At 38.5% G+C, this 25223-nt stretch overlaps 1 protein-coding gene across 1 annotated transcript; it reads right to left on the bottom strand.

Annotated features, from left to right (window-relative positions):
* Window positions 1-3: 3 nt before the first annotated feature.
* Window positions 4-25093, bottom strand: PSMC6 (proteasome 26S subunit, ATPase 6). The gene is made up of 14 exons (XM_070377276.1): window positions 24948-25093; window positions 23896-23975; window positions 23765-23804; window positions 23464-23516; window positions 20507-20574; window positions 20148-20262; window positions 14915-15002; window positions 13571-13632; window positions 13365-13488; window positions 12950-13011; window positions 11408-11528; window positions 11184-11264; window positions 4068-4139; window positions 4-496 (listed from the first exon to the last, which is right to left on the bottom strand). Exons 1-14 carry the CDS (start codon window positions 25072-25074, stop codon window positions 378-380), a joined length of 1212 nt encoding a protein of 403 aa, XP_070233377.1. The 5' UTR covers window positions 25075-25093; the 3' UTR covers window positions 4-377.
* Window positions 25094-25223: the final 130 nt, after the last annotated feature.

The raw sequence follows: 25223 nt of genomic DNA on the forward strand, positions 1-25223 counted from the left end.
AACTAAATTAAACAGATTTTATTAAACTTTTTAGGATGAGGAAAACAAGTGATATAAAATAAGTCATAAGAAATGCTCCCTGGTACTACTATGTCAAACCATTTTCAAGGTTTTACAAAATACTCACACAGCAAATACAAAAAGCTTCAACATACTCTTCTGACTTCTGCTGCAATAAATGCAACATTAACAAACATACAAATTTCCTCTGTACTTCTTAAAAGCAGAATTACTGAATTACTAATTTTTACAATGTTATTCATACACATTTTTATTCATATGCTATTAATGAGATCATTGCCAATACATTATTTTCCTTAACTTTTTTAAAATTAAGCCAGTAGATGTCATGCAGCCATCAAAAACCTTACAGTAAATTAAACAGGTTTGTAGTCCAATTTAGACTCTAGCTTCTTAGAATCAGCCACTTTCCTGACTGCTTTCATGAAGTCTTCCTGTACTACAAAATCATGATCAGCACGAATTGCAAACATACCTGTGGAGAATAAAACAACATGACTGCTATATTTAATATGTGATTATTTATTGTAAAATAATGAAGCTATATTTAATATGTGATTATTTATTATAAAATAACGAAGAAGGGTAAGTGAAATGGGTGAAGGTGGTCAAAAGGTACAAACTTCCACTTAAAAAAGTAAGTCCTGGAGATGTACAGCATGGTAACTATACTTATTAACACTGCATTTTATATTTGAAAGTTGCTAACAGTAGATCACAAGAAAAATATTTTTCTATGTGTGATGACAGAATGTTAACTAGACTTTCTGTGGTGGTCATTCATAATATATACAAATAATCATTATGTTGTACACATGAGACTAAATGTCAATTTAGTTTATATATCAATTAAACCTATATCTCAATTTAAAAACCTTTAAAAGAAAAGTAAATAATGTAATATTATTCTATGGAATAAATGTGAAGGAACCCAGAGGTACTACTTCTCAGCAAGCAGTTCCAATTTGTTAAAAACCACTATCATTGTTCAACTAATTTCCATAGCTATAGTGAGCATTATTTTCCAAACCAAAAATTAGGAAACAATGAGAAAATTATCTGGATACTTAACTCCAGCTCACATAGTCCCTGTATCCAATGGCATCTTGAAAAAACAAAAGTGAAAGTAAAAGAGAAGTCACTCAGTCGTGTCCGACTCTTTGCAACCCCATGGACTGTAGCCTACCAGGCTCCTCCGTCCATGGGATTCTCCAGGCAAGAGTACTGGAGTGGGGTGCCATTTCCTTCTTCAGGGGATCTTCCCAACCCAGGGATAGAACCCAGGTCTCCTGCATTGCAGACAGATGCTTTACCGTCTGAGTCACCAGTCAGCCAGTGAACAAAACCCAAGTATCAACAATACATACATACACATTTTAGGCAGCTCTTTCCTAACTCTACATGCAGCAATCCCCTGGAAGGAGGAAGCACATGTATGGTTTGCTGCTGCTACTAAGTCGAGTCGGTTGTGTCCGACTGTGCGACCCCAAAGACGGCAGCCCACCAGGCTCCTCTATCCCTGGGATTCTCTAGGCAAGAACACTGGAGTGGGTTGCCATTTCCTTCTCCAATGCATGAAAGTGAAAAGTAAAAGGGAAGTAGCTCAGTCGTGTCCGACTCTTTGTGACCCCGTGGACTGCAGCCTACCAGGCTCCTCTGTCCATGGGATTTTCCAGGCAAGAGTACTGGAGTGGGTTGCCATTGCCTTCTCCCATCTATGGTTTGGGAAAACACAAAACAACTCCAGTAATTTTGATATCTTTTCCTTGTTAATAATCAAAAACTTAGAGAATAAGAATTAAAGTCAATAGTGGGCTTTAACAAAAGCCAATGGCATATTCATATAAGAAAATTTACCTTTTTCATGTACAAATTGATAATATGACTTTCACAATTCAAATACCACAATTCAATTTTTGCTTTCAAATTTTGACACGTTACTTGTCAAATACTACTTGACAAGGAGGTAAAGGTTTGTATGTGTTTTTAAAAAACGTTAATTGTGTCATAGATGTAGGTCCCAGATTTTTAGACAAACCTAATTTCATAATAAGTTAAAACTGGTAAAATAATCTACTAAATAAATGAATCCTACTACTATTTTCACTGAGAATCTGCTTATACTGAATTTTCACTAACATTAAATGACTGGATTGCAATAGAAAATTTCAAGGGTTGTTTCCTGTCTTCCCTTTTAAGATTTCTATATAAGAAATCTTGGCAATAGTTATTCTGTGCTATCCTCAGAAATTAGGTGAATGGAAATGACTAGTTTTTTTAATAGTGAAGTTTTAAAACCTGTTTAGAAGGCTGTAATTTAATTAGGCAAGCTATTTTTCCAAACCCTGTGCATATTACTGTTTCCAAATAATTTTTAGTGAATGAGTGAATCTGAGATACATTCTCAAAAAGAAAGATAATCTCAGGATCTGAATGGAAAAAGACAACTATAATTGAATTAAATATATTTTAACTCACAGAAAGATATGTTAACAAAAAAAATTTGAAGCTGAATAAAAAGAAAACCAAAGAAATTCAGTTTGTCTCCATATGAGAAGCATAAAAAGCTTAAATTTTAATCCACACACAAGTTACAGTTCTTTATTGGGAAACAGCTAAAAATAAACTTTAAAAAATGTGGGGGAAAGAATATAACTTAATGGTATCAGCTTTTAAGATTATGATACTGCTTTTGTTTAGATTTCAGTTTCACCAAAATAATCTTCCAATAATTTGGTCCAATGTAGATTCTGAAAGGAGAATGAATCATAATTTAAGTTGTGGGCTTCCCTGGTGGCTCAGTTGGTAAAGTATCTGCCTGCAATGTGGGAGACTCAGGTTCGATCCCTGTGTTGGGAAGATACCCTGGAGAAGGAAATGGCAACCCACTCTAGTACTCTGGCCTGGAAAATTCCATAGACGGAGGAGCCTGGTAGGCTAGAGTCCATGGGGTTCCAAAGAGTCTGACATGACTGAGCGACTTCACTTTTAGTTTGCTTTTAGTGTAGGTTACTGAGTTTACCTCAATATTTTGGCTTATTAGTAAGTCTTTGTGAGCATGATTAACTGTGACTTCTACTCAGAGTTTCTGGACCTGCAGATTTTGATCTAGATACTAATTCACAGTATACCCGAAGATACTCCTATGGAGAAGCATGTCTGAGCAGCCTCTTTAAACACTGGTGAATTTACAAGAAATGTAAAAATAAGGCTAAAGGTAAAATGAAAACAAGAGGAAATCACATATTGTAATACTTAAAAACTGTTCATATGCAACCTATGAAAGTCTAAAATATACTGTAGATATTAATTTTAATTAAAAATTTTGTGTGGAGGACAAATCTAAGTGACTCTATAGGGTTTTAAAGCCACTTGGTACCAGAAATAAAAATCACACAATTCACAGAGAAAATCATACTAAAAAACTACTACATTTCCACAAACTGCATGAACACAAAACTCATAAATCCAGCTTTGAAACTGAACTACTGGCTGACCAGTGTCAGAAGGCCTGTCAACCATTTCGCAGTGGATGGAGTGACCCCCAGTGCTGGCCCGGCTGAGTTTCTGCAGGCGTGGCAGTTCTGAACGGTCTCAGACTTACTCCAGGGGGACAGCATGCTATCACATGCATGTTTTTCCATACCCTACCCAGAGGCATCTCTAAGTGCCAAGAAGTTAACCTTCCCAAGGGGATCTCATCCCATGGAGGAATAGAGGATAAGAGCTGGTAAATAAATGCTCTGGTCTCCCATATTTCAGCCAGACAATCCTGGAAAGAATTCTGTATGTTTCTCTGAAGCTTCATCAGAATCAAACACCTCCTGCCTACAACAGTTACTTTAGCGATGTACCCTTGTAACAGCCTTCCCTCTTCGCATCTCACTTGCCCTGTTCTCTCCTACTTCTTGGAATCAATTCCCAGAAAATAACAAGCACTCAAAACCTTGCAAAGTCCAGGCTCTGCATCTAGACAAACACAAGCACATTTTTAGTAAATTAAACAAATCAAAATCAAGAGTAAAAACTGTACTTTAAAGCCTTACCTGCTTCAGTACAAACGTTTCTTAGGTCTGCTCCATTAAAGCCATCTGAAAGCTTCACAATTGCTTCATAATCTGTTTAAGAAAAATACTGGAAATTAGTTGTAAAAAAAAATAGTTACAGTAGACCTTTACTTGATTTATGACCATATAGAAAATTTAACTTAAGAGCTTGCTTTGAAATAAGTCAGCTAGGCAACATCTGTGTCAATATTCCACAATATCAACAACTAAAAGCAATACTTCTGTTAAGTAAACCAGCACCAAGCAGAAATAAATGTACTTGTAAAACTCTAAAACCAAGAAACAATCAAGATCTGAAAGCATCTTAACCTGTTTGTACACAGAGACACAATTAAACACATGTGAACTTCACGTATCTGTCAAGTTATGACTCTAAAACTGTAACCAAGTATCTAATTTGAACAAATTCAGAACATTCAAAACCAACTGTAACCACAATGGAATTGAATCATTAAAATAAATACAAACTACACCAAAAATAAGTCATCAGACATCATTTTACCACACACAATTTTAAATGCTAGCATGACTATTGGCTACATTTTCTGGTTTCTGTGAAAGTTACAAGTGGTGAGATCTATGATATCAGTAATAGCTACATGACCTTTCTGTCCATATGAGACTTGAAGAGCTGCTGATTAGGGTAAGCAATTATAGACTTGATGAAGGATAGGAAGAAAAGAGGCAACAAAGGCTACTACAATGTGAAAATCTGTGATAAGACATCCTTGTCAGGCAATCTAGAATATGTGAATCTCTATTTGAAATCACATAGACAATTCATCAATTAGTCTTCACTTATCTCTCTCTCCTAGATCATTATCATCAGCAAAAAAAAAAAAAAAAAAAGTGTTGTAAATTCCTCCATCTTAAAGAAAACTCCCCCAGTTCCTATTCTCCATTTCTGCTGCACCTCCGTGTCTTCTCCCCTTTGCTAAAGAAGTCCTAAAAGAAGTGTCTAAACTCAATGCCTCATGTCCTCATCTCTCTGACATCCATCTGCATAAGGCTCTCACTCCAATTTCTTTTCTTGAGATCACCAATGATCCTCACCTAGTAAATCAATCTCAGAACTCTTCTTATCAGGCCCACTGTCAGCTTTTGACAGGAAATTAGTCCCTCCTTAAAATAATTTCTTCATTTATCTTCCAGGATACCACCAGCTCCTGGTTAATTCCTACCTCTGTGACTATCCTTTCTCAGTCTCCTTTGATGGTTTTTCCTCTCAACTTCTTAATGCTGCAATTAGCTCAGTTTTTAAAACCCTTCTCTATCCATGGTCACTTCCTTAGAACCATTTTTATGCTGACATTACCCATATTTCTGGCTCCAGCACAGACCTCTCCAATGAACTACTGATGCACCAAGAATTACTAATCAACATCTTTATTTGGCTATCTAACTGGCATCTCAGATTAAATACTGCCAGAATAAAATTCTTCATTCTCCCTCTAAAACTTAATCTTTCCCGTCTTACCTCAAATTTAATTGATGGCAATTCCATTTGTCCAGTTGCATGAATCAAAAACCTATGTCATTCCTGGTTCTTCTCTTTAGCTCACACTCTACATCTGATTCATTAGCAAGTCCTATGACCTCTATCTTAAAAATATGTCCAGAATCACATTAGTACAAAAGATGCTGCTGCCTCCTTAAACCAAGCCACCATCATCTTTTGCCTGCATTACTGAAATAACGTTATTGATCCTCTTGTTTATATCCTTGTCCCTCTAGTTGTAGCCAGAATGATCTTAATTAAGGTAAGTGAAATTTGAAAAATTTACAAATGATATAATGCCTGGAATTTAAAAAGCCAAAGGGAAATTAAGAGGTAGAAGAGATTACAGATGAAACAAGATTGGCCAAGAGTTAATTACTGAAGCTGGGGAATTAATACTTGATAAGATTATACTCATCTCTACTTTTATGTATTTCTAATTTTCTGCAACAGAAGGTTAAACAATAAAAAGGTCATTTTATTCCTCTGCTCACAATCCTCCAATGGTATCCATACCACTAAAAACAAAAGCCAGAGTTCCTACTCAGTGGCCTCAGTAAGGCTTTACACAACCTGATTCCCATTACTTCTATGATTTATTTCACTTGCTGCTGCTGCAAAGTCACTTCAGTTGTGTCTAACTCTTTGCAACCCTAAGGACTGTAGCCCCCCAGGCTCCTCTGTCCATGGGATTTCCCAGGCAAGAACACTGGAGTGCGTTGCCATGCCCTTCTCCAGGGGAATCTCCGCAAACCCAGGGATCAAACCCACCTCTCCTGCATAGTAGGCAGATTCTTACTGCTGAGCCACCAGGGAAGCCCACTTCACTTGCTACTGTCCCACTGACTCTGCCACAGACACTCTGATCTCAATGCTGGCCCAGGAATGCATCTACTTCAAGGTCTTCTTACTTGATGATCCTTCTGCATGATCTTTCCCCAAATATTCTTCTAGGTCACTACTTAAAAATCACTTTGGTAAGGCCTTCCCTATGCTTCCCCCTCCCTACCTCCATTCAAAACTGTATACATGTTCATACCTGCTCCTGACATTACCTATTCCCCTTTTCTTGCTTTATTTTTCTCCATACTACTTATCATCATCCAGTAACTATTTATTAGGCAAGTCAAGATGGCAGAGTAGAAGGACGTACGCTCATCTTCTCCAAGAACTCCAAAATTACAACTCACTGCTGAACAACTGTTGACAGGAGAATGCTGGTTTCCACCAAAAAGACATCCCACGTCCAAGGGCAAAGGAGAAGCCCCAGCAAGACGGTAGGAGGGGCAAAACTGCGTTTAGAATCAAATCGCATACAACCAGAGACGCTTGGAGGGCTCAAACATACCTTGTGTGCACCAGGACCCAGAGACCCCACAGAGATTGAGCCAGAACAGTGTCTGTGCGTCTCCTGTGGAGGTACAGGTCAGCAGTGGCCTGCCACAGAGACAGGGGCTCTGAGTGCAGCATATCTGGGTATGGCATAAGCCTTCTTGGAGGAGGTCACCATTAACCCCACTATAAAGCTGCCAGAACTTACACACAACTGGGGAAACAGACTCTTGGAGGGCACAAACAAAACCTTGTGCGCACCAGGACCCAGGACAAAGGAGCAGTGACCCAACAAGAAACTGCCCCAGACTTGCCCACGAGTGTCCAGGAGTCTCTGGCAGAGGCATGGGTCAGCGGTGGCTGCTGTGGGGTCGGGGACACTGAGTGCAGCAGAGCGTGCACAGGACCTTTTGAAGGAGGTCACCACCACCTTCATTACCTCCACCATAGTGTGGCCAGCCAGCAGGGAGGGAACACAGCCCATCAACAGAAAATTGGATTAAAGATTTACTGAGCATTGTCCCAGGGCTTGTTCCACCCATCAGAACAAGAACCAGTTTCCCCCTCAGTCAGTCTCTGCCATCAGGAAGTTTCCATAAGCCTTTGTCCTTATCCAGCAGAGCGCAACAGAATGAAAACCACAATCACAGAAAACTAATCAAACTGATCTGGACCACAGCCTTGTCTAAATCAAAGAACTTTGACACATGAGTGTACCGGCCACCTAAGATGGACGGGTCATGGTGGAGAGTTCTGACAAAACATGGTCCACTGGAGAAGGGAACCCCATGAACAGTATGAAAAGGCAAAAGGATAGGACACTGAAAGATGAACTCCCCAGGTCGGTAGGTACCCAATATGCTACTGGAGATCAGTGGAGAAATAACTCCAGAAAGAATGAAGAGACGGAGCCAAAACAAAAACAACACACCCTGTTGTGGATGTGATTGATGATGGAAGTCAAGTCTGAAAGTGTAAAGAGCAATACTGCATAGGAACCTGGAATGTTAGGTCTACGAATCAAGGCAAATTGGAAGTGGTCAAACAGGAGATGGCAAAAGTGAATATCAACATTTTAGGAATCAGTGATCTAAAATGGACTGGAATGGGTGAATTTAACTCAGATGACCATTATATCTACTGCTGTGGGCAGGAATCCCTTAGAAGAAATGGAGTAGCCCTCATGGTCAACCAAAAAGTGCAAAATGCAGTACTTGGGTGCAATCTCAAAGACGACAGAATGATCTCTTTTATCACAGTAATTCAAGTCTCTGCCCCGACCAATGCTGCTGAAGAAGCTGAAGTTGACCGGTTCTATGAAGACCTACAAGACCTTCTAGAACTAACATCAAAAAAGATGTCCTTTTCATTTTAGGGGACTGAAAAGCAAAAGTAGGAAGTCAAGAGATACCTGGAATAATAGGCCAATTTGGCTTTGGAGTACAAAATGAAGCAGGTCAAAGGCTAACAGAGTTTTGCCAAGAGAAAACACTGGTCTTAGAAAACACCCTCTTTCAAAAACACAAGAGAAGACTTTACACATGGACATCACCAGATGGTCAATACCAAAATCAGATTGATTATATTCTTTGCAGCAAAAGATGGAGAAGCTCTATACAGTCGGCAAAAACAAGACCAGGAGCTGACTGTGGCCCAGGTCATGAACTGCTTATTGCCAAATTCAGACTTAAATTGAAGAAAGTAGAGAAAAACACCAGGCCATTCAGGTATGATCTAAATCAAATCCCTTACAAATATACAGTGGAAGTGACAAATAGATTTAAGGGATTATATCTGATAGAGTACCTGAAGAACTATGGACGGAGGTTCGTGACATTGTACAGGAGGCAGAGATCAGGACCATCCCCAAGATAAAGAAATGCAAAAAGGCAAAATGGTTGTCTCAGAAGGCCTTACAAATAGCTGAGAAAAGAAGAAAAGCTAAAGGCAAAGGAGAAAAGGAAAGATACACCCATTTGAATCCAGAGTTCCAAAGAAAAGCAAGGAGAGGTAAGAAAGGCTTCTTCAGTGATCAATGCAAAGAAATAGAGGAAAACAATACAATCAGAAATACTAGAGATCTCTTCAAGAAAATTAGATACCAAGAGAAGATTTTCATGCAAAGATGAGCACAATAAAGGACAGAAATGGTATGGAACTAACAGAAGCAAAAGATACTAAGAGGAGGAGGCAAGAATACACAGAAGAACTATACAAAAAAGACCTTCATGACCCAGATAACCACGATGGTGTGATCACTCACTTAGAGCCAGACATCCTAGAATGCAAAGTCAAGTGGGCCTTAGAAAGCATCACTATGAACAAAGCTAGTGGAGGTGATGGAATTCCAGTTGAGCTATTTCAAATCCTAAAAGATGATGCTGTGAAAGTGCTGCACTCAATGTGCCAGCAAATTTGGAAAACTCAGCAGTGACCACAGGACTGGAAAAGATCAGTTTTCATTCCAGTCCCAAAGAAAGGAAATGCCAAAGAATGTTCAAACTACTGCACAATTGCATTCATCTCACACACTAGTAAAATAATGCTCAAAATTTCCCAAGCCAGGCTTCAACAGTATGTGACCCAAGAACTTCCAGATGTTCAAGCTGGATTTAGAAAAGGCAGAAGAACCAGAGGTCAAATTGCTAACATCCGCTGGATCATCAAGAAAGCAAGAGAGTTCCAGAAAGACATCTACTTCTGCTTTATTGGCTATGCCAAAGCCTTTGACTCTGTGGATCACAACAAACTGTAGAAAATTCTGAAAGAGATGGGAATACCAGACCACTTGACCTGCCTCCTGAGAAATCTGTATGCAGGTCAAGAAGCAACAGTTAGAACTGGACATGGAACAACAGACTGCTTCCAAATCAGGAAAGGACGTCAAGGCTGTATATTGTCACTGTGCTTATTTAACTTATATGCAGAGTGCATCATGTGAAATGCTGGGCTGGATGAAGCACAAGCTGGAATCAAGACTGCTGGGAGAAATATCAATAACCTCAGATATGCAGATGGCACCACCCTTATGGCAGAAAGCAAAGAAAAACTAAAGAGCCTCTTGATGAAAGTGAAAGAGCAGAGTGAAAACGTTGGCTTAAAACTCAACAATCAGAAAAGTAAAATTATGGCATCCAGTCCCATCACTTCATGGCAAATGGATGTGCGAACAGTGGAAACAGTGACAGACTTTATTTTTTTGGGCTCCAAAATCACTGCAGATGGCGACTGCAGCCATGAAATTAAGACACTTGCTCCTTGGAAGAAAAGCTATGACCAGCCTAAACAGCCTGTTAAAAAGCAGAGACATTACTTTACCAACAAAGGTCCGTCTAGTCAAGGCTATGATTTTTCCAGTAGTCATGTATGGATGTGAGAGTTGGACTATAAAGAAAGCTGAGTGCCGAAGAATTGATGCTTTTCAACTGTGGTGTTGGAGAAGACTCGAGAGTCCCTTGGACTGCACGGAGATCCAACCAGTCTATCCTAAAGGAAATCAGTCCTGAATATTCATTTGAAGGACTGAAGCTAAAGCTGACACTCCAATACTTTGGCCTCCTTATGCGAAGAACTGACTCATTGGAAAAGACCCTGATGCTGGGAAAAATTGAAGGCGGGAGGAGAAGGGGATGACAGAGGATGAGATGCTTAGATGGCTTCACTGACTTGATGGACATGAGTTTGAGTAAGCTCCAGGAGTTGGTGATAGACAGGGAAGCCTGGTGTGCTACAGTCCATGGGCTCGCAAGGAGTCAGACATGACTGATCAACTGAACTGAACTGAACATACTAGACTGCTGACTCTGAAGAACACAAAGGGTATACGCATTAGCTCTCTGCATAATCGAAAATCTGTGCATGACTTATAGTCAGCCTTCCATATCCATGATTCTGCATCTGTTTATTCAACCAAAGCCAGTCAGGTAGTACTACAGCATTTGCTAGAGAAAAAGATCCCCATATAAGCCGATCCACACAGTTCAATCCCACGTTGCTCAAGAGTCAACTGAATATTTTACTCACTTCACCTGTCTCTCCTGACAAGTCATATGATGGCAGGAACGTGTCTGTTTTGTTCATTGCTATATCCTAGGCACTTAGAACAACTCAGCATAGAGCAGATGCTCAATAACTATTAGCTGAATTCAAGACCACCGTGTTTCCTGAATCTAAAACTCAATTTGGTAGACTATCGGTAATATCCAGTAGTATTTTGCTTCACGGTTACGAAATGTGAATATATAAAAAATAAGTTATTTCCTTACCTATTTCACCATGCTTTGTAATGGGACCTGCATGGATTTTCAATATATCTAACCTTGCTTGTTCGTTTGGTAAATCAATATCTGAAAATCAGAAAATTATAAAAAATTCTATTACAGTCAGGTTTTTTCTTTGTTAAATAGAGTAGGGGGTGAGGAGGAGGTTTGGGATAGAGAATAGACATAGACGAAGAGAAATGGACAACAGGCAAAGAAATTTAACTCACGTATTTTTCTATCTAATCTGCCTGGACGAAGCAAAGCAGGATCCAGTGTATCTGGTCTGTTAGTAGCCATGATCATTTTAACTCTATGCAGAGTATCAAATCCATCCATTTGATTCAGTAGCTAAGAATGTATTTGTGAATATAAATCAAAGATACATTTTATAAAATATCCCAACCATTAAAAAACTCAAGACAGAACTTTTATATGCCTAAAGCCATGAAATGTATTGCTTACAGATAGATATATGAGGTACAGAATGATCATTTGATGGAATATTTTTTTCTTACATAAAGGGATATATCTTTCATGCTAAAAGTTCCAAGATAGATTATTTAACTATACACCTTTCTACAGCTTTCAGACTAGGTCTAATAAATCTGAAGGCATCCATCTAATCAAAAATTATGAAACTAAACTATGTGGCTCTGATTTCCAATGTTCGAATTTTTTGATAGAATTAATTTTAAAGTAAAAATAATAACTAATGTTTCAAGTGCTTATGGTATGCCAGATATAAAATTTACATTAGTATAACTGGACACAATGATTTTCTACAAATCTGATAATAAATCCATTAAATATCTTTTCAAATAATTCTATTATACATAGAAATACTGAGACACCTAATATATTTCCTTCGATTTCTAAAGTCTTCTTGAGTAAATGCTGGAAAAAACTGCATTCAATAACATCTTTAAAACAAAGCTAATCTAACAATATGTCTATTTCTTCATGTCAACATGTCTAACATTCCCAAAATGTTAGCTAATAACATATCAGCTACATGAATAAAACTAGCATGTGTTGCTTTAAAAATAATTCAATTTAAGGCTTCTAAAAGACTCTACAACTAATTTTGAACTACTGTGTATATTCTGAGCAGACCAGAAACATTTATAAAAAACAGTTTTCCAATATCCCCACTAAGACACAAACTGACAATGTATTACCTATGCTACCTATCTATTTACAGAAGTTGGAAAATGTGTTTAAAATCTTGCCATCACTTTCACAGAACTTAAAAGTGGGAAAAAGCTTTAATAAACATTTCAATATCCCAGCATCCATCTTCAATAATCAAAACAATTTTAGCTTTCTTTCGTTGTCAACAATAGAGCAAAGTATTAGTAATTTTCAGAATAGCCTAAGACATAATCACAACTCATTTACTGTTATCAGTTTTAATATATTTGCCACTTGTAAAATATCTTTATAAAACTAATACAAGATCACATTCACAACATAAATACAATATACAATTTAAATATTAAATGGCCAGTCTGCTCAAAAAACAGAACAGTACAGCCAGCAATAAATCAAATGAAAATCTGTGGATATCCCTATTGTTTTCTAGGACTCATTTTCTTACTAGAGACTGTGCCACAGAAAAGTGCTCATTCCTGGCAATATTTTCTAAGTTCATATGTAAGTGCATTCTTCATTTAAACCATTGTACATATTTTGACTTTCAAATATCCAATGTATACTTATTCATTTTATAAATACTGATTTTCTTCTAAACCACTTTTACCAAATATTACCTCCATTAAAGTTCTCTGAATCTCTCTATCAGCTGAAGTACCCTCAGAAAACCGGCGACCACCTGAAATAATGATATGGAAACTTATGTGTTACTCTTCCTCTTTAAGCATCATTTAAGAAAACAATATGAAAATGATAGTTCTAGGGTTTAAAGTATTAAGATGAAAATTAATTAACAAAAATTATACTGATAGAATTGATTTTGGTATGTTTCTCATTTTCTCAATGTTAAAGTTTATTTATTAAGATTGGTTAAACTTTAAGAATCAAAAAACAGTAACATTCATCTTGCTACTTCACAGAAGTTGCAATTAGAGGTGAAAAGAGATGGAAAATTTTCTTTTAGATTAAAAAAAGTTTTCCTAACACTTTCAAGTAAAGTTTAAAATAAATTTTAAAAACTGTTATTCTTACCAATAGCATCTATTTCATCCATAAAAATGATGCATGGCTGATGGTCCCTGGCATAATTAAACATTTCTCTGATCAAACGAGCACTTTCACCAATGTACTTGTCTACTATAGAACTAGATACAACCTGATTAAAGGAAAAACATTAAGGTAAACATAAGACAATTCAAATTTAATTTCAACAACTACACAAAGAATCTTCCCTTTACCTTTAAGAAATTGCAATCCAGCTGGCTAGCCACAGCTCGTGCCAAGAGTGTTTTTCCTGTACCTGGGAATAAAAAAAGAAGTAATTTTTGAAAAGTAATATAAATTTGAGGGAAAATAAGATAAATTTTCAAAAGCTTTTAAGAATGTAATCCTTTGAATAGTAAATTTTGCAAAAGGAGGCTAAGTCCTGAACAGAATTTCCATTTTATTCAAAATATCCTTTCTAATTTTATTTTAAGCCAACCAAATACATAACTCTAGAAATATACCAAACCCTACGTACTAACAAACTATGATGGAAACTTGCATATTAAAATCCATTAGTCTATACTGCACATTGAGTGGATCTTTACTTTGGTATGATATTGTAATAGTAAGTATTGGCTATTTGGAAACTACTGATTCAGTGGGTTATTAAAATCTTCCAAATACTGGCATTTTCCATTATACAATATTTAAAAAATCACATTTGCTAATAACATCACCAATCTCATCCTGTCCTGTATTAACACACTGAAAAAGTTGTCAAGCTCATAGTACCAGATATAAAGTTTTCAAAAATTTTCATGTGAAAAGTTCCAATTTTATCAATGGTTACAGATGGGGTCAGTTGTTTAACATGATTGGCTAACTTCATTTTTTAAAAAATATTTGCAAGGTTACCAATAACCAGTCTGATAATTAATTGTAAATTTTTCTTTCAAGTAAAATGGCACTCTGTGAAAAGCAGCGAATTCAGCAGGCAACTGTATAACAGCACAAATGGTTTTCCTGGAGATATCTACCCTATTAAGAACGCAACAGAAGTACTTTATTTTCCATTTCCTCACAAAATACAAGACATTATTCAAGGATCAAAAGTTCATATTTTTACCAGTTAATCAAGGACATTTTAAAGTGAAACTGGCCTCTTTTCATACTACACATGTTGAATGGCCACAAAGACAATGACTATTGTAATATTTTGTGCCACTGACTTAACTGATTCATGCTACATCATGAGCAGCCTTGTACCATCAACACAGATGTTAGCTGCCTTTTTCACTGTGTTGACATCTTAGTATTACAAGAGTAAGTTCTGACCTTGCAGATGCCCTGAAAGTATCTCTGGGATACCCATGGGTCTGTGAACCACATGGGAAAACTGGCTAGAATCACACAACATGTTAAGATATATACTTATGAAACGTAAGACTAAGCAAGCCTAATAAAATTATAGACACACATCTCCAGTTGCTTCCTTACTCTGAACAGAATGAAGGCTGAAATGGCAACATTAAATATTTCCATCTTATTGTTTTATTCATTGATTCATACTGAGACAGATGAAGCTTAATACCAACCTGGTGGTCCATATAACAAACAGCCTTTTGGAGGTATTATTCCTACACGCTGGAATAATTCTGGGTTTGTAAGAGGTAATTCTATTACCTGGAAAAGAAGTTACAGGTTCTTAAACAGTTAGTTAACATTTTAACATACTTTCAAATATTTTAAGTACAATATGAGCTATTACGTACATGCATAATTCATAAAAGATCTAGAATTCGGTGCTATACAAAACCATTTATATTAGAGGTCTTTTATCAGGCAGATGATATCTCTTAAATCTAAAGAGCTTAAAATATTTTAAAAATTAATTAAAAAGCATGTGGCAGAACTTCCCTGGTGGTCCAGTGCCTAAGACTCCACACTCCCAATGCAGAAGGCTGGGCTGGGGAATTAGATCTTGCATGCTACAATTAAGATGAGGACAGTCAAATAAATACATAAAAATACTCATTTTGTAAAAAAAGCATGTGGTAATTTGTACTACTTATTTAACACACTTGTTAAAATAACCACACCCTTAACAGAAGTGATGGTTGCACAGGCATATAACCTGTCAAAACATACTTGAGCTGTACATTTAAACACTTGTACATTTATAATTTCACTGAATATAACCTCTGCATCAACAAAAAAATTATACAAGAAATCAGTTAAGCAAAAAAATCCCAAAAAGATCCACACTATTTTGCATTTGAATACAACAAAAATAATGATAAAATTGCCACTGAAAGAAATGTTATTTAAAATTTTCTGAGGTTGCCATTTGTCATAGTCTTAATAAAACCATAAGTTCTGCTCTTAATGTTCTAATTCAGTTCAGTTGCTCAGTTGTGTCCGACTTTTTGTGACCCCATGGACTGCTGCATGCCAGGCTTCCCTGTCCATCACCAACTCCTGGAGCTTTCTTAAACTCATATCCATTGCACTGTTGATGCCATCCAACCAACTCATGCTTTGTCATACCCTTCTCCTCCCGCCTTCAATCTTTCCCAGCATCAGGGTCTTTTCCAATGAGTTAGCTCTTCACATCAGGTGGCCAAAGTATTGGGAGTTTCAGCTTCAACATCAGTCCTTCCAATGAACATTCAGGACTGATTTCCTTTAGGATGGACTGGTTGGATCTCTTTGCAGTCCAAGGGACTCTTGAGTCTTCTCCAACACCACAGTTCAAAAGCATCAATTCTTCAGCGCTCAGCTTTCTTCACATTCCAACTCTCACATCCATACATGACTACTGGAAAAACCATAGCTTTGAACAGACGGACCTTTGTTGGTAAAGTAACGTCTTTGATTTTTAACAGGCTGTTTAGGTAGGTCATAGCTTTTCTTTCAAGGATCAAACGTCTTTTAATTTCATGGCTGAAGTCACCATCTGCAGTGATTTTGGAGCCCCCCAAAATAAAGTCTCTCACTGTTTCCACATCCATTTGCCATGAAGTGATGGGACAGGGTGCCATAATCTTAGTTTTCTGAATATTGAGTTTTAAGCCAACTTTTTCACTCTGCTCTTTCTCCTTCAAGAAGCTCTTTAGTTTTTCTTCACTTTCCGCCATAAGGGTGGTGCCATCTGCATATCTGAGGTTATTGATATTCCTCCCAGCAATCTTGATTCCAGCTTGTGCTTCATCCAGCCCAGCATTTCACATGATGCACTCTGCATATAAGTTAAATAAGCACAGTGACAATATACAGCCTTGACGTCCTTTCCTGATTTGGAAGCAGTCTGTTGTTCCATGTCCAGTTCTAACTGTTGCTTCTTGACCTGCATACAGATTTCTCAGGAGGCAGGTCAAGTGGTCTGGTATTCCCATCTCTTTCAGAATTTTCTACAGTTTGTTGTGATCCACAGAGTCAAAGGCTTTGGCATAGCCAATAAAGCAGAAATAGATGTCTTTCTGGAACTCTCTTGCTTTCTTGATGATCCAACGGATGTTAGCAATTTGATCTCTGGTTCCTCTGCCTTTTCTAAATCCAGCTTGAACATCTGGAAGTTCTTGGGTCACATACTGTTGAAGCCTGGCTTGGGAAATTTTGAGCATTATTTTACTAGTGTGTGAGATGAATGCAATTGTGCAGTAGTTTGAACATTCTTTGGCATTTCCTTTCTTTGGGACTGGAATGAAAACTGACCTTTTCCAGTCCTGTGGCCACTGCTGAGTTTTCCAAATTTGCTGGCATATTGAGTGCAGCACTTTCACGGCATCATCTTTTAGGATTTGAAATAGCTCAACTGGAATTCCATCACCTCCACTAGCTTTGTTCGTAGTGGTGCTTCCTAAGGCCCACTTGACTTTGCATTCTAGGATGTCTGGCTCTAAGTGAGTGATCACACCATCGTGGTTATCTGGGTCATGAAGGTCTTTTTTGTATACTTCTTTCTTGTATTCTTGCCACCTCTTCTTAGTATCTTTTGCTTCTGTTAGGTCCATACCATTTCTGTCCTTTACTGTGCTCATCTTTGCATGAAATGTTCCTTGGTATCTCTATTTTTCTTGAAGAGATCTCTAGTCCTTCCCATTCTGTTGTTTTCCTCTATTTCTTCGCATTGATCACTGAGGAAGGCTTTCCCTTATCTCTCCTTGCTATTGAGCCACAGTCAGCTCAATGCCCTAAGACTGATTCAAAGAAAGCAAAGTGAGGGACCAAAAAGGTGAGGATTTGACTGTCCAATTTAAACTCTTCAGTCCGAGTAACTAGTTCAGTTCAGTCGCTCAGTCATGTCCGACTCTTTGCAACCCTATGGACTGCAGCATGCCAGGCCTCCCTGTCCATCACCAACTCCTGGAGTTTACTCAAACTCATGCCCAATGAGTTGGTGATGCCATTCGACCATCTCATGCTCTGTCATCCCCTTCTCCTCCCGCCTTTAATCTTTCCCAGCATCAGGGTCTTTTCCAATGAGTTAGCTCTTCACATCAGGTGGCCAAAGTATTGAGAGTTTCAGCTTCAACATCAGTCCTTCCAATGAACATTCAGGACTCATTTCCTTTAGGATGGACTGGTTGGATCTCCTTACAGTCCAAGGGACTCTTGAGTCTTCTCCAACACCACAGTTCAAAAGCATCAATTCTTCAGCTCTCAGCCTTCTTCACAGTCCAACTCTCACATCCATACATGACTACTGGAAAAACCAGAGCCTTGACTAGATGGACCTTTGTTGGCAAAGCAATGTCTCTGTTTTTTAATAGGCTGTCTAGGTCGGTCATAACTTTTTTCCCAAGGAGCAAGTGTCTTTTAATTTCATGGCTGTGGTCACCATTTGCAGTGATTTTGGAGCCCCCGAAAATGAAGTCTGCCACTGTTTACCAGTAACTTGAGAGAGAAACTTTTTTGAGTAGTTTTGCACTTAAGGTATGATTGCTGCTGCTACTGCTGCTAAGTCACTTCAGTCGTGTCCGACTCTGTGTGACCCCATAGACGGCAGCCCACCAGGCTCCCCCGTCCCTGGGATTCTCCAGGCAAGAATTCTGGAGTGGGTTGCCATTTCCTCCTCCAATGCATGAAAGTGAGCCTACCAAGCTCCTCCGTCCATGGGATTTTTCAGGCAAGAGTACTGGAGTGGGGTGCCATTGCCTTCTCCAAGGTATGATTAAGACATACCAAAATTGTGGGCAATTAATATTCTCAACTGTCTGCAGATGGAAAGGGGGACTGCATGTTCATGGACTGTGTGTGTGTGTGTTTAATTAATATTCTCAACTGTCTACAGATGTCCATGGTGTGTGTGTGTAATTAATATTCTCAACTGTCTGCAGATGGAAAACGGATTGCATGTCTGTGGTGTGTGTGTATGTGTGTGTGTGAGAGAGAGGAGAAGACACAGAGAGATTCTGCTCCTATGGCTGATGCAGCAAACCACTGTAAAAGATTTCAGTGTTTCATGAAGCACCAGTTCTCTCTCTGCCCTTTCATTAACTACTAAGTGAAAATAACAGGCTTTTATTTATGCTTAAGCCAGTGCTTCCTCAAGTATGGTTAAAAAAAAAAAATAAAAAAGCTTGGTTTCATAATCATCTGGAATGCTTGCTTATTTTTGCGTTTTAGGCCACACCATGAGGCACATAGGATTTCAGTTTCCCAACCAGGACTGGAACCCAGGGTCCCAGCACTGGGAGTACAGAGTCTTAACCACTGGACAGTAACGCAAGGCCCCCAGAATGCTTGTTTCAATGCTAATTCCTGTGGATTCTACCCCTAATCCGTTACATCAAAACCATGCAGAGAGCTTATGAATCTGTACCTTTAATAAGAGTTCGAGGAAATTTAAAGTGCTGAAATCAGATAATGTAAGCTTTTCTGACTAACCAAATTCATTCCTGAGTATCTCCATCCTAAATTAGGATGAAATCAATACGACAATTTAATCTGCTTAAAAGAGAAATGTTAAGAAGCTATCTGTGCTGTGAAGCAAGGCAATCCTGATTTGATTCTTCACCTAAGAACTTAATTGTTTCTGTTATCCAGTCGCTAAGCTGTGCCCCATTCTTTACGACCCCATGGACAACAGCACACCATTTAAGCCATCCAAAGCCAGTATTTTTCTTAAATGACAGTAAACAGTTTTAACAAAATAAAATATGTAAGACACAGATAACTTACTCTATTATAAGGATAATAGTATAACGAGGTTATGGGAAAAAACTACATTACACACACCATCCAAATGTGCTCCAACCCAAGTAAATTACAAGATAATCAAACTAACAGATGGCATGAGCATTGGATTATATCCATTATTTAATATATTCAGTATATGTCAATTATTCTTAGTTTTTTTCCCCTTCTTTGTCATAAAAAAAAAAAAAAAGGGTAAGATTTTTCTAACATCAAATTATCTCCAAATTACAAAAACCTGTAATTTTTATAGCTAGAGCTTCAGAGCTATTTTTCTCTCAGCAAAAATACTATTTGTATAGTATTCAGTAAACATTATTTGGACAAAGTAATTTTACATCCTCTCCCTTCCTTCAGGTATTTCTTTTTCATGGTCACTTATTTATTTTTGATACAAATGTACATGATGCGTCTTAACAGACAGCCCACCTACCACCACACAGGTAGGGCGTGGCCACTAGGACAGAGGTAGGGCAGGGAGAGGAGCTGGTAGCGCTGCCATCTGCCTCTCAGCCTCCCGACTGCCGCTCAGGCTCCAGAGACCCAGACACCACAGGCTCTGGCCTTCAGGCATTTTAAAACCAGTACTATTCCTTGGTAAGTTCAGAGAACAAAGCATACACTACCAACCTCTCTTAATTCCCGAATCTGTTCTGATAGCCCTCCAATCTCAGAATAAGAAACATTCCCAGGGTCCTCATGAGACATGTTGTAAACCAATGGATCCACTTCTCTTGGCAAATATCTGTAATGATAAAGTGTGTACTTTTCTTTTAAAAGATGTATTTTGTCTCAGCCTACAAAGAGTATAAATGATTTGCTTATACAAGAACGTGTAGGAGATCTTATAAAATCATGTTTAAACTAATCTGAAATTAATAAAAGCAGAAAAGTGGCAAAATATTCAGTGATCTCAGGAAGCATCTATTTTGGATAAAATCTTCCCTCCATGACAATAAAAGGTTAACTAAATAGTATAAGATACCTACCTCATGATAGTTAGTGTAGTCATATCCAAAGCAACTCTTGTTCCTGGCTTCAGCTTACTTTTGTCAAGCTAATTTTATAAAACAGAAAGTGTCACATAAACACTTGAAAGGGGGTATAACAGTCTAACAAGAGCATAGTTAGAAGCCAAATAATCATTTTTACCCTTCAGAGAGAACACTAATATTAGATTATAAACAACATGGAGTTCTGCCTCTTAAAAAAGTGCCCTTTTGTGCAGTCTCACTGTGAAACCCCTAATACACAAAATTTGAGGAGGCAACGACTTTGTTTTTGAAGCAGGAACTGACTGCAATATTTTACTTTCAAAGGCTCACTATTTAATAGTTTTGCTCATCATTTTGATTTAGGCACTGACTTTTGACTTTGGAAACTGGTAGCAAAGTATATATACAGATTCCTTAGTGAACATTTGTGAAGAAAGAAAGGAAAGCATCTTACAAGTACGTCCATTAAATTTATTTTAAAAACTATGGTTTTGAGAAGAATATACTCTATGATCACAGTAGATAAGGGAGAAATGCACTGTTTCCCTCTAGAGATTTAGTAAAATTCTAAAGAATAAAAAAAATCCCAGCAACCTTCATTTATGCCTTTGCTACATGTCAGAGACCACGGTAAATATATTTTATGTTAAGTTGAATCATACTAAATAATTTATTGGCATATTTAGGCAGTGTAACTTATTTGGGTAGAACTGGATAGAATCTATCCAAAGAGATTCAATCATGCTCAGGCTGTTTGTCAAAAAGAGTTACTTTTCAATAGTTTAGAAAACTGCTTGTTAATACAATTTCAGAATCACACAAATTACTGAACACTTTTCACAGAATTTTGCAGAGAGTGCTTGGTTTAGGATTTAGTGCCAGTTAAAATGAAGTGGGAGGCTTCCCTGGTGGCTCAATAGTAAAGAATCTGCCTGCCAGTGCAGGAGAGAAATGCAGGAGACATGGATTCAATCCCTGGGTCAGAAGATCCCCTGGAGGAGGAAATGGCACCTCACTTCAGTTTTCTTGCCTAGAAAATTTCACGGGCAGAGGAGGGCAACAGTCCACAGAGTTGCGAAGAGTTGGATAAGATAGAGCAACTTGAAGTGGGAGCAAGCTAAATACTAGGTTTAATATAATGGATTAAACTAAAAGTATTTCCCAGATACAGTAGTTCCCCCTCCCTTATTTATAAATGGAAACTTTATCATAATAAGTATGTATATATAGGAAAAAATACAGCACATATAGGTTTGGTTACATGCCTAGGTTGCAGGCATCCACTGGGAGTCTTGGAACATATCCCCCACGGATGAGGGACTACTGTACTTGAAACAAGAGCTTAAACAGAGATCAATAAGAAGTTATTTCATTTATATCTATAGGCAATATATACTCTGGCCTTTCTAATATTTTTCAGCATTCAAATGCTCTATTGCCCTCATATAATCATGAAATATCTGTAAATGCCAACTTCTGGCATCCAAAGGGTCCTGAAAGGGACATAAATATTCTTTATAGGATTAGGCATCTAAAATTTTGATTTAGAAAATATCATCCCACTTATATGTAAGCAAAATCTTAAGACTGAACCTTGTCCCTGGGTAAAATTCCATTCTATAGTCATGTCGGGTCAATGTTTTAAAACCTGAACCTGATATAACAAATACTCAGAGAAAGCTCTTCCAATGAGTTTTTAAAAATCTGCTAAAGGCATTTCCTAAAGAATAGAGTAGTACATAAATTGGCTTCAGTGGTTACTAAATAATTCAAATCTATTTGTCAGTTTTTGACTGCAAAATAAAACTTGGAGTTATCTCAATTTGCTTATTCTGCTGCTGCTAAGTCACTTCAGTCGTGTCGGACTCTGTGTGACCCCATAGATGGCAGCCCACCAAGCTCCGAGGTCCCTGGGATTCTCCAGGCAAGAACACTGGAGTGGGTTGCCATTTGCTTATTCTAATCTAAACCAATTCACACAAAATCAATTCAACCTATAGTAAAGTTGATAAGTAATATTTCTGAATGTTTAAAATGCAATTTATAAGGTTTAATACTTTTAAGTCTTCTTCAAAAAGAGACATTAAAATAAAATAATCTGAATTATTTTTCAGTTCTAAGATTCTTTGATTTCTCTGTGTGTAGAGTTGACTGAGCTAATGCAATCAAGCAGAAAAGTAGACTACCAGGACAGTTCAGCTGGTAAGAATCCGCCTGCAATGCGGAACACCTGGGTTCAATCCCTGGGTTGGGAAGATCCCCTGGAGAAAGGAAAGGCTACCTACTCCAGTATTCTGGCCTGGAGAATTCCATAGCCAGTATAGTCCATGGGGTTGCAAACAGTCGGACACGGCTGAGCTTTCATCAGGAGTCAAATCCATGGTTTGAGTTTGCTGCTGCTGCTAAGTTGCTTCAGTCGTGTCCGACTCTGTGCGACCCCAAGACGGCAGCCCACCAGGCTCTCCCGTCCCTGGAATCCTCCAGGCAAGAACAATGGAATGGGCTGCCATTTCCTTCTCCAGTGCATGAAAGTGAAGTTGCTCAGTCATGTCTGACTGTGCGACCCCAAGACAGCAGCCCACCAGGCTCCCCCGTCCCTGGGATTCTCCAGGCAAGAATACTGGAGTGGGTTGCCATTTCCTTCTCCAATGCGTGAAAGTGAAAAGTGAAAGTGAAGTCGCTCAGTCATGTCTGACTCTTAGCGATCCCATGGACCCCAGCCTACCAGGCTCCCCCATCCATGGGATTTTCCAGGCAAGGGTACTGGAGTGGGGTGCCATTGCCTTCTCCCATGGTTTGAGTTTAGGCTTTGCTAATAATTAGCTATATCTGAACAAGCCACCTTCGGGAGTTATGGGCATAATTTCTAACTTGCCTACCTGGAAAATTAAATAACTTATCTCAAAGCACTTTTGTCAATTATGAAGCACTATACAAATATAAAATGTTACCTGTCGACGACAACCCACAACATATCTCGGTCCATTTGTAGCTTTAACAATGACTAAAGGGGAAGAAAGAAATGAAAAAACAAATTGAAACATAGAAAGTAAAAACTAAATATATCCACATTGATGGCACGTTGAGTTTTATTTCTGTTCTCCAAAAGACAAGAGTTGAAAGAAAACTCAGTCTATGCAAGAATATCATCCACCTTCATTATAATCATTTAAGCAATAAGCATTCAAAGCTGGTGACAGAAAGGAGGTAACCCTGCTCTTTTTCTCTTTACTAACAATCTAATACACTTACATTTTTCTTCAGTTAACTGCTTAAGTACTTCACCCACAATCTAATAAAGAAAAAAGAGAGCATTATTTTTTGCCAAGAGCTTAAAAAAATAAATCACCATCACCCTCTACATCCCGAACTCCATTACCTACCTGCCCAACACTTTGTAGAGCCTTCAGATCATTTTCAGACTTTTCATACTGCTTGGTAAGTTCTTTTAATTGTTCCCTTACTGAAATAATATAATTTGAACATTTTGAATTAAGTAATCTTCGCGAGTTTAAGCCACCAAATCTTAATTTTTGTCTGTTTCACTTTACATATATTTTATATCCACTGAATCAAACCACACAAAAGTAACAATGCTGTTTGTAGATGACATGTTTCAAAACGAAATATTACAGAGAAAGCACGTATTTTTATTTTCTTGATCGGCAATACTTACTTCTTTGAGCACATTTTAGGTAACATTCTTAACAGATATTGACCTTCTGACATTTCCGAATCTGAGATTACAAATCCGAATAAGAGTTAGACCCTCCTCACTTCATCTATTTACATGCACTGTTACCCTCTGGCTTTTTAACCTAAATAAAGCTCCACAGAAGTATGGTTAAGGTTTTCATTTATTACGTCGGTGACGGTGCATTAAGAAAAAAATGCAACTCTTTTATTTAGTTCAGGAGGTAAGGGAAACGTGTAATTAATGCAGTACAATTCAAAACACGAGTAAAGATGAAAAGGGCTACTCTGACTGATACGCCTTATCCCTTAAACCCCATGTTCGGTTTTCTACTCCACTAACAAGCCAATCCCCCTAGAATCTCATCTCTTGCTTGAGCTTCTTTGACTCAAGTCTTTTCCGCGCTCCGGGTTCCGGGGCTCCACCAATACTGCACTCCTTGCACTTCAACCTGGGAAACATCTCTGACCAACTTCTTCCCCACTCTTTGTCGGGTCATTTTCCACTTTTATCTCAGAACTGGGGATGTTCTGTATGTCACCTGGACCAGACTAGATCATTTCCACGCCCGAAAAGGCTCGGCTTCCCAAGTACTGGGCGGAATGACAAAGCGCCTTGTCCCTGGACTGAGGCCTTCTCATCCCCGGGACTCGGTTGCCGAACTCGGCAAAAGGCCTCCGCTTCGGCAGAGACAGAAGCGGGTCCAGGTACGAGATTACGTGGAAAGAAAGGTGCACTCACACTCCTTGAGACGGCCGTCAATCTCTTTGTGCTCCAGCAGTTTCTTGCGGTAGTCCTGAAGCGCCTTATCTCTAGGGTCCGCCATGATGAGAAGCCGTCGCTCATAGGGGATGCCGGGAATGGCCATGGCCGCCCGGGCGGGGGAAGGGGCGGGGCGAGGGAGAAGAGCCTCCCTGGAAGGGCAGGTTCGCAGGTGACCCCGCCCCTTCCGGTTGGCTCCGCCTCTTCACTGCACTTCTCCAACTTCTGCGTCTAGGGCGCCGGAGCCCGCGGAAG

Source organism: Bos mutus, chromosome 10 (assembly GCF_027580195.1).
Source record: "Bos mutus isolate GX-2022 chromosome 10, NWIPB_WYAK_1.1, whole genome shotgun sequence".
Lineage (NCBI taxonomy): Eukaryota > Metazoa > Chordata > Mammalia > Artiodactyla > Bovidae > Bos > Bos mutus.

What these genes read in the sequence shown, in the direction of transcription:
- PSMC6 (XM_070377276.1), bottom strand. Translation starts at nt 25,074, where the DNA reads ATGGCCATTCCCGGCATCCCCTATGAGCGACGGCTTCTCATCATGGCG. An exon ending in TTGTGGGTTGTCGTCGACAG is followed by an intron (nt 20,575 to 23,463) that starts GTAACATTTTAT and finishes TTATAAAATTAG; the next exon opens with CTTGACAAAAGTAAGCTGAA. An exon ending in AAACGTTTGTACTGAAGCAG is followed by an intron (nt 497 to 4,067) that starts GTAAGGCTTTAA and finishes TATTCTCCACAG; the next exon opens with GTATGTTTGCAATTCGTGCT.